Here is a 17,500-nt window from a genome sequence, read left to right on the forward strand (position 1 = left end):
CCTCGGAGTCAGATTGAGATCAGCCCACATACGACCCGAGCCAGAGTTGAACCCCGGTCACAGAGGTGGGAGGCACGGCTGATGACCACTAAACCACCCTGACTACCCTAACATACCGTTGGTACTGTAACAGGTTGCTTTGACATTCCACCATAGGTCACCATTGTTCCTTTGGGCCTACACACAGAATGATATCAATCCATCAGAGTGTCTTGCACCAGTAAAAGTAATAAACATTGCATATAGACCAAAATGTACTCATCTACAACCGATTTAATTCCTCAACAGCAGAGGTCTCTTTTCTTTTGCATTCGCTGGGCGAATTCGCGCAGTCAAAAAGATAAGAATGACAGAATTCCATTCACCCTCACTTTCCATCCTCATAATCGCGCAGTCAAAAGTATCATTCTTAATAATTTTAAATTACTCCAAAATCATCCCGAGACTGGAAGAATCTTTTCGCAACCTCCACTTATTTCATTCAAACGCGACAAAAACGTAGGCAACTTTTTAGTTAGAAGCGCGCTCAAAACTAACGAGCAACCCGGCACTTTCAAATGCGCGCGCTCACGATGCAAAACTTGTCTTTTCATTGTTAACACTAGCAAGATATCGGGACCTAGCGATCTGTTAAGATCACCGATCGTTTCACATGTACCTCCGCAAATGTCATTTATTGCATAACCTGTACATGATGCAATAAATCATACATTGGCGAGACAGGTGACCGATTCCGGTGGACAGGTGACCGACTAGGTGACCGATTCCGCGAACACCTTCGCGATGTTGAGAAGTATGACAAGGATGCATCTAAGCCAGTCGCTCGTCATTTTAATCTCCTTAACCACTCCAAAAAACACATGGCTATCTGCGGCCTTTCCCTACATCTAGGTACGACGGAAAGCCGCAACGATCTGGAACAAAAATTCATCTTCCAAATCGGCAACCCTGATCCTCACGGTATTAACGAACGCTCTTCGTTTAACTAATATATTCCTATTTTTCACGTTGCCGTGTTACCACGAATAGCGTAGCTCCTACTCTACTATAAAAACTGCACGTAACCCATAATTCTTCGATTCGCTCTGACGAAGGGCTAACGCTCGAAACGTCCGCTTTTAGAATCTCTTTACGGTGGCCAAATTTACATTATCAACTCCGTTGATAAAACCAAAATTTTGTATACTACTTCCCCACCGACGCAGCACCACAGTTCCTGTAGAAACTACCCCCTTCATGTTTTGGTTCATGATTACTTCACTCATTGATTGGTTCAAAGTTCTCGTGCCATTTTTTCAACCAATCAGAAGTGAAACAAAAACCAATCGTGGCTCGCGCGTGCACATTTTCCTTCGCTTTGTGTCGGCTACGTGTAATTACTTCGAGTTTTGATTGGTTTACCGGATTGTCTCCGTCCTTTTTGATTGGCCAAAGTAATTACCTTGGTTTAGGTTTTACGACACTCATTTGAAAACCGCTCGATATGTATATTTTATAATGTTGTATGTTACGATGCAGTGAAAATTCGGTGTAAATTCAGAAAATTAAAAAAAAGAAATTCACATTGCACATACTGCAAGTAGCGGAAGAGGACCATGGAACTCTTCCCACCCACACAGTTGAAGGCTAGCTTAGGAGGCTTGATACTCTAAATAAAGGATAATGAAAACAGGAATTAATTCTACTCTAACAGTCTTTGCCTTTATTTGTGATGTTGCCTGATCCCAAGAAAACAATCCTAACTCAACTCAACACAACAAACCTTCATGACATCTGTCATATTTGAGCTTTTCAGATCCTCATCAGTAAGAACGTAATTAGCTCCAAGATCTTTAAGATGACTTTTTAGCTGTTCAATATGCGGCCTACCAAAACAAACGTTTTAAAATTGGCCTCGTTGTCGGAAAATACCATAAGACTCTTTGTTTGTCCCCCCAAACACTTAACAATCGTCCCAAGAGAAAACAAAAACAATGCTTTAATGCAAAATTTGGGGTGGGGGGGGGGGGGGGGGGGGACAAACAAAGAGTATAATCGTATTTTCCGAAGTATCCTATCAGAAGAAAGACACAGATGGTACAGACTGTGATCACTGAAAATCTATGTGGAGGTAATGATGCACTTCTGATATAAATCTTCTTAAAATTGTAAATTATCACTGGCACAGTCCTCATTTTTTATCCGCCCTTTAAAGGCCCACCTTCAACCGACAGGCATAGTGTGCCGCGAAACAATTATCATACATGTAAATCTAGCCAAAGCTGAAATTTGTCCAGTCAGATTGCTGCAATAAGCAAAGCGAATTTCCATAACAAAAGAAACGATTGGAAAACCAGTGTCAGTTGAAGGTGGGCTTTAATGAATTTCATCCTTAATGAATTTAGTTCTTCAGGTTTTCAGTACTGGAAACATATAAAATAAAATAAAAATAACTTGAGGCTATTAAAGGCTTCAACCCTTACTCCCAGTGGCTAATTATAGATTTACTTGTCAATGGTTCTGGCCCCCCTAGGGCCTTAGGCATTTAAGTGTATCCAGTAATACACAAAGAAAAGCGCCTTTGATAAACCAGCCTTATTAAGGTAAGATAAAACCTGGCTTGGCACTCGGAAATCTTAGTATGTTTCTTGGGCACAGCATGGTAAACAGAACAAACACGCCAGGCACAAGTTAACAACACGAACTTCGGTTTTTTTGATAGTTAAGCTGACGTATATGCCGTTGCCACGGCAACATGAATAAATGTAAACAGGCCTTTAAAATGGGTTTTATTTATTTGCAGAAAATCTGGTCGTTAGATTTTATAATTTACATGCAACAAGCTTGTAACGATGCTCACAAGTTAACACTATTTTAATAATAATTTGACGGTTCACTGGAATATCTAGAGTTTCCTCAGTTAAAGTTCAAATGTTTTTCAACAGTCCAGTTACTTATTTCCTAAAGTGTTTTCGTGCCAAATTTCGTTAAATTCTAACGAGTGGTTATCGAGAAATAGACGTATCTCCGAGAAAGCTATCCCGCATTCAATCACAATTTTTCAATTGACTACGCATGCGCTTCATTTAACTGGGTTCTTTCGACGGTTCTTTCGGTTCTTTCGATAACAAAGAAAAACTGCGAATATGCGGAGTTCTTTGCATCGTTACCTTTTCTAACATACATTTCTCATAAAAGACTAAAACCATCAAAACACGTTGTTCAATTATGAGGCACAATAGTACAGATAGCGGAAGCATTGAGCAAATAAAATGACTGCTGTATTGAAGTCATGTTTATTTTTTGCAATCCTTACGCGCCCGCTGCATTACGTTAGCAAGAGCGCGTGCGAAAACAGTGTTCGGCCACCTTAAGGGCCCACAGACGGATTTTTCGCGCGTTGCTAAGGAAGTGAAATATTACTTCCGGTAACTGACGTCATCATATCATGAGCTGACAAGAAAACCCACTCACAAGCAAAAGTCACCGCACAAACTGTTGTTTCCATCGAAGGTTTTTGCTCGCCCTTCCTCGCGCTCGCTTTCAGATCAACTGCGCATGCGTAAACGAACTGACTTCCGGTTTGAGAAAAAAGCTAAATTTCCAGCGGTTTTGAATTGAATTAATTTTTTTTTTACATGGCACGTTTCACCCCCAAATACAGAATATAGCTAAGCATTGATTTTTTAAAATCATCTTTTTTGAAAAAGTTATGGGTATTTCAGTATCGTTTATGTCTTTAAAAAGAACATTTTTCAAAATAAAAAGAAAACCATGCTTGGCTGGATGCAAAAACAAATACAAATTATCAAACCATCGATTAAATACCCAAATTGCGTAGCACGAGACAAATTTAGAGTTTTCTTTTATTGGTCACGTGACCATGGGCGTGGTATGATGACGTCATATTTAGGTTTAAAAATAGAAGAACCGTAGCCAGGGTAAAACATATTAAAAAATTATTATAAAAAACGTTCACTGGCTACATACAGTAAAAAACTTTCGAGCTTTCGGCTGTCAGGCTACAGCCTTCAATGGAAATGAATGGAAAAAATGATGACAACTACAATATATACAAAAATAGGTGAGAAAAAGAATATAAAAACGGAGAGATTTCTTCTCCCATCATGACAAACGACACAAGACCAGTACAGCTGAGACTTTGTTACATCGCGCAACTAATCTCCCGAGCACAAAACAAGGAAAAGAGAAAGAACTTATTCATGTCATCGACGCTCTACGATCTAACAATTACCCCCAAAATGTTATCTCCAACATTCTAAAGAAGAAATCTTCTACTCAGCGAACAAATCCCATCCCAACACCTGAGAAACCTGTTTGCATGTTTTTTAAATGGGTTGCACCCTCCGAATTCTCCTGTTATGCAGTCCTCCCCTATATTAATGGCATTTCTCAGCCTCTAACTAGACTCCTTAGAAAACATGATATTCGAGTTGTCAGCAAGCCATTCAAGACTTTACAACAGGAGTTTCCCTCTCCTAAGTCCCACCCTCCGATCGATCTTAAACCTAACGTGGTTTACAAAATATCTTGTGCCGACTGCCCAGGGAGTTAGGTTGGCGAGACTGGCAGATCTTTGAAACCAGAAAAAAAGAACATATGAGGAATGTGAAGTCTTACGCAATAGGCTCCAACATCGCTAAACACGCTTGGTCTTCAAGTCACTCTATTGACTTTAAAAATTCCCAAGTGATTGACAAGGGTTCTTCTCGTACCCGCAAGACACTGGAATCTTTGCACACCGCTTTGATAGATCATGCAGATAACAATTCTAGGCCGCTCCCTAATCAATACTGCATTCTTTTAAAAAAGAACAATTAGTTTTTTGGACAAATATTTTTTCCCGTTTTTATATTCTTTTTCTCACCTATTTTTGTATATATTGTAGTTGTCATCATTTTTTCCATTCATTTCCATTGAAGGCTGTAGCCTGACAGCCGAAAGCTCGAAAGTTTTTAACTGTATATAGCCAGTGAACGTTTTTTATAATAAGTCATATTTAGGGTCATTGGGTTACAAAACTTGGAAACTGACAAAAATAATGCCAAATTCTCTCAAATTACTTAACCATTACATCCTTAGCAACGCACCCCAAAAAATATGTCAGTGGGCCCTTAAACTCTTCATAAAAAGGGATCCACAGCCTGTCCACAACCAACTATTGTTCTTATTGTCATTTATGAAGGTTTCGTCATCACCATCAACATTAGCATTCTGTTGTCCAACTAGATCTCTGCAATTTGAGTCATTAAATTTATTGTTTCACCTGTTGCGAACAATGTTAACAGTATTTACTCCCCAGGCTGCCGCTATCTGGATCACTGCTTGTCCAACTGCACTGTTTGCTCCATTTTGAATGACAGTTTCACCTTAAAAAGTGCACATGAAAAATAATGATAAATCCTGCACTTGAAAACAATAATTAATTCATGACACAAAGAATACAAATATCTACTAGTTTACCTAAATGGTAGAAATGCTGCTGAGGGGAAGGGGGGATGTTCAATTATTGTGCTGCCAATAATTTAACTACTTCAAAAGCTGACAAAAGTTTGTTCCATTATCTTAGTTCCTTTCTTAGGCTTCAAAGGGACACCCAAGCCATTACAGAACTAGAACGTTTAAAAGAAAGTAATAAATTTGTACATCTATTTCTTGATCAGTCTAAACATAACTACAATTTAAGAAACAGGAAGAACAATCTAATGACATCAAAAACAGACACAAAAACTCATTTATACCAAGACCTTTAAAATTATGCCACAAGTAGAATTCATATTATTACACACATTTTTATTCATTTTTAAATATCCATATTTTATATTGTAATCCATATTTTATATTGTAATTTACAAAGCCTGTATTTTTTAACAATGTTTTCAATAAAGTATTAATACATTATTATTAAAGGAAAGTCCTGACAAGACATCTGTGTCAATAGATCCTACGGTTATTTCAAACCCTTTTACACACACACAAAAATTGGCACAGCACTCCAAAATCGTGGCACCATACCAATATTTGTAGCACGGAGCACACCTCCAGAGATACAATTTGCACTTTGGCACTTGTGCCTGGCGTGTTTGTTCTGTTTACCATGCTGTGCCCAAGAAACATACTAAGATTTCCGAGTGCCAAGCCAGGTTTTATCTTACCGGTACTAGTGTAAAGTGGGCCTCAATCTCAAATGACATCACTTTCTTTTTTTCAAATGCTCCATGGATTTATCTTTTGCTAACCAAATTATAACGTTACTCTTATTACCTGGTTGAAGATCTTCAAAGTCTGTCAACATTCTGAATGCAGTGCAAGGATTCGCACTTATCATAGCAGCACCATCCACAGGGAGACTGGGTGGAATTTTCAAAACTTGATCTTCTGATACCACAAGATGTCTTCTCCAAGAACCTTATAGAAATATAATACAAACTGAACTTTGAGCAAGAATCCCTCAAAATACTTAACAAATTAATGTCAATTTTATTGTCCTGAGGGTTGGCAAGCTGTTGGGGGTGCACTTTATTGACAAAAAATTAGCGTATAAAATTCGACAGCTATTGCTGAGCATTTCAACCCAAGTCAACAAGGGAACTTAAAGGCCCATTTTCACCCTACACGCAACATGCCCCTGGCACGATGTTGTGTATCACCAAATAACAAAAATTCGAAAATCTCAGAAAGCGTATAATGTTGATAAATCTTTTAGGTCCTGATCTGAATGGGTTCTCTACTTATCACTTCATGATTTTATCGTATGTTACATGTATGTCTATTTCTTAAATTTTGTTTAAAATATTTCTATTTGCACTCCAATAGTATTGAACATGATGAATTGGCATGGTGAAGTTTGCTTGCCGCTCCACAAAGACAGCAACCTCTGCCACTCTTTTGAGCAAAATCATCTTTATGAGAGCATTTTTACTTCTGCGTCCCTGGTATCCTAACAAATCGAAACTGACAAAGTAAAAGTAAGTTTAAATGAAGTAAGCGTTGCATAATGCCACCTAACTCGTTAGCTTCAGAATTCTTCTATTCCTTTTGCTTAATAGCCGAACTGTAAAAATTCTGCTTTGTGATTGTCCAATTTCTAAATCAGTCGACTCCATAAAGATAAAAGGTAATTTTAGGGGTTTCACTTGTTAAAATCACCCGGTAAATCACATGACGATGTTTCTTGTTTTCAACAGCACTAACTGGTGCAACAAAAATAGTTGGCCAATCGGAATAGGCTATTCGAGATTCAAAACAATAACAAACAATCACGTTGCGTCTAGGGTGAAAATGGGCCTTTAAGCTTAAAATTAATGAAGGACTAAAACATCATGTCAGATAGTTGGATTTGTTTGAAACTTTCCTTCCCCCTAACACTGAATGAATGAATGAACTTTATTTAACCCTTTCATTCCCAAGCGTGACACTTATAGATTTTACCCTGTCTAATGCCAGACGATTTTACTCGTCAATGGGGAACCCCACGGGAGTGAAACGGTTAATTGTCACCTGAGTGAGTTCTGAGGAAATACATGTAATTGGGGACACAGAATAGAAATCAAGTCAAATCAAACAACAAATACATGTATCAAATCGCAGGTTGGTTTTTGAGGAAAAACCAGGGAAAAGCAGGGAAGGAAAAAAAAGGGAAAACCAGTCAGAGAGTCCCCAAAGAAAAACCTCTAAGATGTCACACAGAGTAGACAACTGACAAACTCAACCCACAAGTGATGCCAATTCTGGGAATTGAGCCTGGGCCAGATTGGTGGGAGGCGACTGCTCTCAGTCCACTGTGACATCCTTGCTTCCCATGATGACCATTTTAATCATTATGGAAGTAATATTTTTCTCAATGCATGAGTGGGTGGAATTCAACAAATCCTGCAATCTGATTGGTTCCAGGAGTGGGCAGAATTTTCTCATCTGGCCCACTCAAGGTGGGCGGAGTCCTAGCCTTGGTTGTGAGAAAAGGAAAGGAAAGGAACTTTATTTAAGCGTCTAGTCGTTCTAGCGCTGGAGCGCTAACTGGGGACACTGTAAACTGAAATTAACAATGAAAGCAAATGTTGGTTTTTGAGGAGAGGGGAAACCGAAGTACCCGGAGAAAACCTCTCGGTGCAGAGTAGAGAACAACAAACTCAACCCACATATGACGCCGAATCTGGGAATCGAACCCGGGCCACATTGGTGGGAGGGGAGTGCTCTCACCACTGCGCCATCCCTGCACCCCACCCCACCACCTTAAATTTTCATTTTTTTAACACCGAATATGTTTACATACAGAAGTTACTTTTTCTTAGACAAGAGGTTTGGAAATAGAATTCAAATAAAAATATTTATCTTTGAAATGTTCAGTTTGTAAGTCACTTTAAACTACATTTGCTATCAAGTGCAGTGTGAGTCAACAATTAAAAAAGTGATCTCAGAGAGGAAGGGAGAGAGGAAAAAAAAAGAGTTTTTTAAAAGTACCAGCTAAGGGTCGGTCTGTATAACAAAAAATTGTGACCTTGGGCAGCATTTTCATGACCTAATGGTCACAGTTTTTCACTATACGGGCCTCCCAGCTGGCAAATAACATAAACAGGTATATAATATAAGGACTACTTTTCTTCCAATGAGTGGATTTGTGCTTGGATTCAAGATCCAATCTTTGAATAGATCAATCCAATTTTTCCTACAACCATTTTGTTTGATCAAAATTCTAAAAAAACATTCTCTGGCTAAAGTTTTTAAAAGACGAGCTTTAGCCCGTGTGATCTACAGTCTTTGAAAGTCTTTGAGGGGACTAAAAAAAAGACTATAGATCACTCAATCGAAAGATGAATTTTAACAACTTTAGCCAGAGAACGTTTTTTTTTTTAATTTAGCTATGTTTTACCCTGGCTACCGTCCCTCAATATTTCTTCATTTTGTTTAAGCTTGTTTTGACAAATTCACCTACCTAAGCCTAATTCTACCCTCAGCACCACTTGATCACCTTTTGCAAGATCTTTCACTTCTTTTCCAACCTCTGTCACCTCCCCTACTCCTTCAGCACCTCCAACAGCTGGCAAAGATGCCTTCAATCCATATGTACCTTCAAATTACAAACACCTATACCATTGTGGTCCACTTTTTAGTTAATATCTTTTTGTATTTAAAATCACAAAAATATCACCTCACTGTGTATTTAGATACTTTAAATGATGGTTTTACAAATAATAAACAATTTTCTTGAAATATTTACTCTTGTCACAACCGATACCAGAAACCCATAAGGGTTGAAACGTGTAACGGCCCCTTGTGTGCTGGGAAACAATCTTCTGAATATTCAATTTGCTAAGTACCATATTTGGAACAACAAGAGCGAGGGGTTTCCAAAAATGGTACTTAGCACTGAAATATTCAACCAATCAGTTCGCACTGAATATTCGGAAGCTGTGAACGCGCGTTGCACGTTTCAACTCTTATGGGTTTCTGCCGATACTTCATCTAGTCCTTGCATAATTCCCAATACCTCTTAATGAATTCCCACCGTGATTGCACTTTCTATTGTAAAGGAGGGCTGTCAGGGACACGGCACTCTCAGATATATCAGACATATTAAGTCTTGTAGGACTGGTATGTGCCGCAAGCCAATCTTTTAAGGGCTCACACACAAAATTAGATGCCCTTTTCTGCTTCTGTGATCCTTTTAGAAAGGAGAATTACCTGACATTTACTCAACCCTTTGACATCCAAAAGCATACCCTCTGGAAAACAAATTCCTTTGATATTAGCCAGATTAAAATACATCATAGCAGGAATTTTGAGGGTGACAGCTTCAACAAAGCGATATTTTAAAATATTTTTTATCTTTGTCCCACCTAGCTCACTTAGTTCAGTGTTCTCGCTTTTCTCTAAAAGGAATTAATTTTTTTGTCTTTCTAAACTTCTATAATTATAGTCAGGGGGTAAGACCTAAACCCCCCATGCTATGTTGAATTGATGGAAGTCTCCCCCCACCCCCCATGGTGTAAGATACATGTAAGCGAATGGCAGCTCATTTTTCTGTTGTGACAGCAATGAACATCATTAGACCAACCTTGAATCTGATTTATATCAGCAGGGTTAACTGGAGCGGCTAACATGTGCAGTAACACAGACCTTGGTCCAAAGTTGCTTGTTTCTTCTTTCTGTAACCTATAGGAGAAAAATATGTGAAAAAGCTAACATCTTGTCAAAATGAATGTCATTGCGTTTCACTTAAATGTGAGCATCTGTAAGTGATGAGCTAAACTTTAACCTAAAGATGAAAACAGATCTCAACAACAAGGTAAACAAAGCAAACAAAAATGCGGTTAAAAAAAAAACAATGCTCTGACAAAGACAAGGGCTAAGAAGCAATGTTCCTGTATCAAACATTTACTCCAATCAATGGAGATCCAGGCGGGCGAATAGATAGGTAAACAGAGCTTTGATGATCATTTTTTTTTGCACCACACACCAAGAATGTGGAGAACTTTTCAAGGCTAATTTCTTCAGCCAGCCAAGGGCAAAAAATTCATTGAACATTGGCCTCTGATCCCTCTGTTACTTTGCCACAGGCTGCAAGCACTAAGACACCCAATACAACTTTAGTTAATAATTCCCCACCCCTCCCTTAAAGTGGTCAAGTTCCCCAACCCAGTAGACAGAGTTCATCAAATTCCAGACCCCTAGGCATGACAATGAGTAAAATTGATGAAGCATGCATGAGGAAGGTCTTGCTTAAGACACAATTTAGCTAGTAAATATCGTAACCCTCCCTTCCACTTGGTGAATTTCTTGTTACAGACAAAAAATATAGAATGAGATAAAGGGTGACTCGAATCCTAACCGGTACACATAAACGCTCAGTGGTTGTGCTGAATCTAAAGGCGGAATGAAGCATGGTTGACTGGCAATCTGGCAATCTTGCTTCAACCAAGAGCTACTTTGAATCATGCTCAAAACTTCCTATCTTCAAACTCACTACTATTGTGTATGCTTTAACATGATTTGCTTCTTGGGAAAGCAACTGAAAACTCAAGGTGAGATCCACCAGACTTTTTCACTAACTTTATGACGATATAAGTTAATTTGGAATTGGAAAACATCATCATTCTGCAAGATCTAGAAATATAGACTTTCAAAGCCTTGTTTACAAGCAAGTTAGGTGCTTGGAATGAATGAATGAAACTTTTTTTAACCACGGGTAATTCATCAGCTATTTACAGAAAGATCAAAACTAAAACTACTCAACTATGACTATAAAATACACTTTATTAAAAAGCTGCTTTCTGTGAATGCCGTGGACAGTGGAGTCAGACTGGTTGGATTTAAAAAAAGATTTATAAACAGGCTCTTCTGATGCTCTAAGCTGTATTGCAATGACAGAAGCACTGGATTACCGATGAATAATGATAATAATGATAAGTACTGTAATAGTAATAGGACTAAGTAGAGTACAATTCAGGGAGTAATCGGGTGAGAAATGTCAAAATCTGCGCTCAGTCAATTTGAAATTACCAGCACAATTACCCCTAAATTGTATGACACAAAGTCCTATAACGAAAATAAATAACCGAAACTATAACAAAATGTAAGGATAAAAGTTTTTGAATGTATACCTTTGTGTGTGAAAAAGTTAAAATTACATTCAACCTGTTCTGCAAACAGTAGGAAAACAGCACGAAAGACCACATCCAAGAGCATGTGATTGATGCAGTAATAGCGTAGGTGTCCAATTACAGGTCTCCAATTTGGAGTTGTTCAAATTGGACACGCACGTGATCGTGCGCCAATTACGCGACAAATAGGAGCGCACAGAACCAATCAGATTTGAGAATTTTGTAACAATTACGATTATAATAATAATGACGATGATGACCTTTATTTCAGTTTAAACTATATTTAGCATTTGGGCACTTATTGGAGACACTGTACAGAAATTAAATCAACTCATATCAAATCGAGGTTACCCTTCTCGTGGTAGTCAATTTTGCATAAGTTCTAATACTTTGGGTGTTCGCACTGCAGCCTATTAAAAGCGCGACGGGCCGCAGGGTTTTCACATCGGTGATCATGCAACACGTAGCCTCAACTCTCACCTAAGAACTTTCCCCGGGTCACCATGCTCGGCGTATACTAATGACTCAGATTTAGTTTTGAATAACCTAGAAAGTAATTGTAGACAATGCGTTTTTCTTGCCAATGTTCTTCGCAATAAACTGCCACTTCTTGTGGGCAGCGCAGCCATCTTTGTTGTAGATCCCAATCCCCAACCGCTAATGTTGTTCTCCAACCTCGTTCCCAGGGTCTACTCTGCTTTCAAGATCCTGAAAGCGGAGTAGACCCTGGGAACGAGGTTGATTGTTGGGGCTTTGACTCACGGGGGTGTTACGAAAAACCGTAGTGAAATCAAAACTTGTTTATTTCATTCAGTTTGACGTCGACATTTTCAAGTAGAATATGTCCTTCTCACCCACCTTGCGAAATATCAATCCTTTACGAAGACTGGATGTACGTAACCGTTTTTTTACCCGTTTTATCCGAGGTACAATAGATTTCTTGGCCTTCTTCCTAGAGGCCTGGTTGCTTATAACAGGTTGCGACGTCAGAGGCTTAAAAGCAAACTCTTCACATAGCATATATGGAAAGTACAGGTTGACAATAGGGACCTTAAGCAAGGACGACGACGACGGCTACGAGAACGCCACAAATTTGCATAGTTACGAATGGGCAAAAATAATAGCTTTGCACGCCCTGCACGTGCTTTTTAGCGGAGCCGAAGGCGCGCGCGCGCGCGCGGAGCACCATTGTTAAGAAAATATGGTAACCAATCGATGCGAGAAAATTTGGTTCTATTCGTCATCTGTCGCAGAGATTCCATGAGAACGCGCATGCGCAAAGCCGACCAATTTCGCGCTTGCTTTCCAGCATGGCCGAGTGATCTAAGTGTTATTTGCTCAATCCGGAGAAAGGAAAGGAAAGAAAAGGTGATGATCTGACAGAACGTCTCAAAGTGGTCACCGTCGGAAAGCAATAAGGCCTCAAAACGACTTACTGGCCACAAGAAGAGACCACATTCAAGATTATATCAATATGGAGGGCGCAGTAATTATGCAAGGCCCTTTTTATCCACCAGAAGGGGTCGCACAAAGGAGGATTGCCATATGGCAAACCAGTAATAGGGAGCTTACGCAAGGCCGACGACGACGCCAAAGAGAACGTTGTCCAAAAATATTATTTCCCATTATCGTACTAACTTTTTCATAACCCCAATTCGTTCGAAGTGGAAAGTGCGTATCAACATTGCAGGAATAAAACTGGCATGAATTGTGTGGTTGTTTGGGGAGAAAATTAAAAATGTCTCATCATGTTCTCATGAAGACGGCAGTGCTTTTCCAAGGGTAAAGGGTAAAGCGTAAAGCGTAAATTTTGAACCAAACTTTTTGCTGAAGTGCTTGGCGCAGCCATTAATTCCTATTACACTCTGTTGAAATGACGAGAACGCGATTGCATGGTCCAAGAATTTTTTTTGTTCATGATTAATCTTTTTGTGGAAGAAATATTATGGGTGCCGTGTGGAGGCAAACACAGTAGACCAAATCCCACGAATGGGGCAAAAACGGCAAACTGATATTTTCTGTCTCTCTGGTACTTTGTGGATGCGCTCGCTACGAAAATCTGCATGTAGAACTTACTGGACTCGGATCTTTCAGCATTGCAATTGAACACAAAATCCAAAAATGTTTTGCTGTTGAAATCTCGAGAATGAGTGAAATTAATTGATACAATCCGCAAATAAATCCGTTTTAGGATTTTGTTTTCCACTGAAAATCAGAAAGATCGCGATTTTGAAAACGGATTTCCAATCGAACGCACCCCCAAGTTTCTCAATCGAACACACCCTTTGTTTATTCTTGGGGTAAGTGAGTAAGTTAAAGTGAACTAAGCCCCACTCGGGGATGTTTTGGGCAGCAACCCGTTTTCGAAATGACATTTTTTTCTCGAATAATATCTGGTGCTCATAATTAATTTTTCTGTGTAAGGAAAACATTTCAGAGAGAACAGGGGATGAAGTGAAAGCAATGCTTTCTGCCTGGTCCCCTGTATCTGTGTTGTAGACTATGCTGTGTTCTTTGCAAACCTTTTTTTACAAGCGAGATGGACCGGAGGTCTTACTCGAGTATCTAAAGTGAATTTGGAATTGACTTGGATTTGTACAGCTTGGTGATTTCCTACAGACATTTTGCGCTAGTGTGCAATAAAAACTGCCGTTCATCATTCGATGCGATCATGTGCTTCGTGAGTTCAGAGTGACCTTATAAATTGCGTATGTTTCAGCACTTATACGACACTCAAACAAAAACAGCTTTGTCTTTACTTCATAACTTGCGTTGTTCTTTAGATTACCGAGTCGTAGTACAGTGTAAGTAAATTGTTGTCACCTCCTAGTGGGTATTTGAACTGCATGTGAGTTTTGTTATAACTTTCAAGGAACTTTAAAGACGAAGACGAAATAAGAGCAAAAAGTTAATATCGCTTGTGGTGATTCTTAAATCACGGGTCAGGTTGTTGAAAATTAAAGAAATTAAAATGCTAAATTTTGTAAGATAATATACTAACCCTTTACCCTTTTACCCTTTACCCTTGGAAAAGAGCTGCCGCTGTGAAGACCCTCAAACATCTTTCCCTGGGTGCAATGCAGAGGAATTTCTTTTTAAGGTCGGAGAGAACCCGGGGGGTGGGGGGGGGTAGGGGATACTTCCTATTAATGGACTAATGAGGATGTACCGCTGGATGGAGTCGCATTTTCACGACTGGATTGACTATAATGGGGTTGCATTTTCAACAGAATTCCTTACAGAGTTATTTGGAATGGGGTCGCAAATTTATCGGGGTTTTGGGAGTAAGAAAATTCTTGCTAGTGGCATTTCAAAATGGAAAAATTCTCGGTAAAAAAAGTTGTTACAGAAAGAACTGTAAGGCTGTTGATTTAGTATTTACTAATCTCATTACATTACGTTTGGAAATACGATTGAAGGACTTTATGTAAGGTTTATGCATAAACAGAAAGTGACTAAGTTGGGGTGGCTAAAATTACATTTATCCAAAAGTGACTAAGATGGGGTCTATAATTGGCTATAAAATAGACTATAAATGGAAAGGGGTTCTGAGAGGCCAGCGGCACGTACCCAGCGAAAATTGACGCACGTTACCCATCCTTCCTCCGGCGAGAGAACGCTAAGCGATTCCAAATGAACGGTCGAGGACGTTATGTCTTTTTCCTGTTCGCGCTTCGTCCCTCGTTGCTGTGACTTTGCCGCTTAATTTCCCTCCTCCAAAGTAAAAAACAGCCTCTGACAACCAGGGTACAAAATCTAAGCCAAACCATGAAATTTATTAGCTACAGTGTTCCTTTGATAAGAATTTAAGTCAGTTATTTTAAATTCCCCGCACAAGAAGCCAGTATTTTCTTGCAGTGACCGTACACAAAGTACCTGGTTCCAGAGGTTTTTCTTGAGCCGCGAGAGAGCTGCGAAGAGGCGAAGTCGAGACGCGAAGCGGCAAGAACAGAAAAACCACTGGTTACCTTGGACTTGAATCTCACTTTCATGCAGACGCCAGTAATTACAAAAGGGACCAATGCCAACTTAACAATCACGCGTCCCCATCGAATTACCAGTCAAACGAACCAATCATATTGATTTGTGTGTTTGTAAAAAATATCAACCAATCCGAGCCTGAGAGTCATATCCTGACCCTGGAGTCTGCATGAAAGTGAGATTCAAGTCCAAACCAGAGATTTTATTTTAACCCGTGAGAAACCACGAAATTGAGAAATGGCTCAAATCGTGTCGGATCTGGAAAATAACCACACAGGAAGGAAGCTATCCACGATGGCAATAATGTTGAGCTTTTTAATTGAGATTTTTTTCATATAATTATCTTCTTAAGCTTTTTATCGAGATCTCTTACAAATCCTTATATTTTTGTCGTCGGCCATGCTCACAATGAGCTTGGGGCGCCTGTGTTGTGATTGGTTTACTCAAATTCCTGTTCGTTCGTCGAGGAGGAAAGATTGCGTGATGAGCTGCAGTTCGCGTGGCTTGCGTGACGTTTTGTTTCGTCCCTATGACAACATTTCTCAACAAAGTGTACCGACTGATTCTCCTACTGATTGGTCAATGTTGATGTCTTCCTCTCGAATGCAAAAGTCAAACATTTGGCAAGGTGACTTCTCCCACCAAGATGAAGAATTTCAGTTGCTTTTACGGTGGTTCGACCTACAGCAATGTGCTAAAATGATAAAACACTGATGGTTTAAAAATCGCTTGCCTACATTTGTCCCATTTCCACAAAGAAAGGGAGAAACAAAAGCATTATTTCCCCCATCTGATCTGTATCATGGCTGTGAAATGGCTTGACGATTTCTTGCAAGTTTTAAGTTATTAGGATGTCGACGGCTCCTTTCAGAGTACCTTTGGTTGAAATTACGGAAGAGAACCTTGTAAGTATACAAAATCTTTTAAGACGTTGATGTTTATATAGATCTTCGTCGGATCTCAACAATCTCCCCGTTTCATATCGTCCTTATTACAATCCTCATTGGCCTTAAGCTCAATGGAATACTTTCAACCTGTTAAAAAAATTATGAACGTTATCCTCAGAAAATAATAAAACCCTTTTTCTGGTGTGGATGGAATCTTCATTAAAATAAATTTAATTGTGACCACCCTTAGCTTACATATTTAAAGCCTTAATGACACAATAATAACATTAATTTTAATCCCTGCAGTTGACATTGTTTAGTTCGAAAATGTTAGAATGTGTAGCAATTATGTAGCATGCATGAACTTTGACGTGTGTTAATTTTCTTTTTGTCAGGAAAATGTTTTGATTTGGGTGAAACGTTTACCCAACATACTGCAGTGCTTTTAGTCACCATGGCTTCTAGCTGGCCTGTTTGCTGGGAAGTGCATTGTGATACATTAAACAAAAAAATTTTCTTTAAGTTCTAGCTGGGCCTTAATGGATGAGACCAACGTAAATATTGTTGAACTCAAATTAATGTGTTCTCCTTTCTCCTCAATGTAGCGCAAGATGAAATTCTAGACAGTCAGGGGCACCCAACGAGAATATAGTGCAGAACCACTTAAACATAGCATTGTTAAACGTATTTTAGTATTTAAACGGTAGATATTGGCATATTTTTATCCCCTAAAAATTTTTCATCTGTTCGGATTCCCTAGCTGAAAGTCTAGTGATCCGAAAATTATAGGGATCAAAACTTACCTTTTCAAAAATATCAGCCAGGAAAAAAGTCTCCGAAAATTCTAGGTGACCTTTTTAGGGTAAAAATCCATTAAAATGGGCAATTATACCATGTTTTAGATGTTCGAAAATCCTAGGACGGACAGGCAAGCAAGAAATTTTAAAACAAATGTTCTGAAAATTCTAGATCTCAAATCGTCTTCTGAACAGATATTTTCTGAAAATTGACGTTGGGTGCCCCTGGACAGTG

At 39.1% G+C, this 17,500-nt stretch overlaps 2 protein-coding genes across 2 annotated transcripts in view; one reads left to right on the forward strand and one right to left on the reverse strand.

Annotated features, from left to right (window-relative positions):
- Positions 1–12,232, reverse strand: part of LOC138045683 (enoyl-[acyl-carrier-protein] reductase, mitochondrial-like) — a 16,775-nt gene extending 4,543 nt beyond the window's left edge. Inside the window, exons 1-8 of the mRNA XM_068892269.1 lie at positions 12,081–12,232; positions 10,055–10,152; positions 8,933–9,067; positions 6,265–6,408; positions 5,267–5,369; positions 1,763–1,865; positions 1,575–1,648; positions 117–177 (exon numbers count right to left, since the gene is read on the reverse strand). Coding sequence (XP_068748370.1) covers positions 117–177; positions 1,575–1,648; positions 1,763–1,865; positions 5,267–5,369; positions 6,265–6,408; positions 8,933–9,067; positions 10,055–10,152; positions 12,081–12,229 — 867 coding nt within the window. The 5' untranslated portion in view covers positions 12,230–12,232. The remainder of the gene's footprint in view (positions 1–116; positions 178–1,574; positions 1,649–1,762; positions 1,866–5,266; positions 5,370–6,264; positions 6,409–8,932; positions 9,068–10,054; positions 10,153–12,080) is intronic.
- A 3,926-nt stretch (positions 12,233–16,158) lies between these two features.
- LOC138045678 (uncharacterized) overlaps positions 16,159–17,500 on the forward strand; it is a 28,528-nt gene continuing 27,186 nt past the window's right edge. The window contains exon 1 of the mRNA XM_068892256.1: positions 16,159–16,486. Within this exon, the coding sequence (XP_068748357.1) occupies positions 16,433–16,486 (54 nt within the window). The 5' untranslated portion in view covers positions 16,159–16,432. The remainder of the gene's footprint in view (positions 16,487–17,500) is intronic.

This window comes from Montipora capricornis, chromosome 4, assembly GCF_036669925.1.
Source record: "Montipora capricornis isolate CH-2021 chromosome 4, ASM3666992v2, whole genome shotgun sequence".
Taxonomy (NCBI): Eukaryota; Metazoa; Cnidaria; class Anthozoa; order Scleractinia; family Acroporidae; genus Montipora; species Montipora capricornis.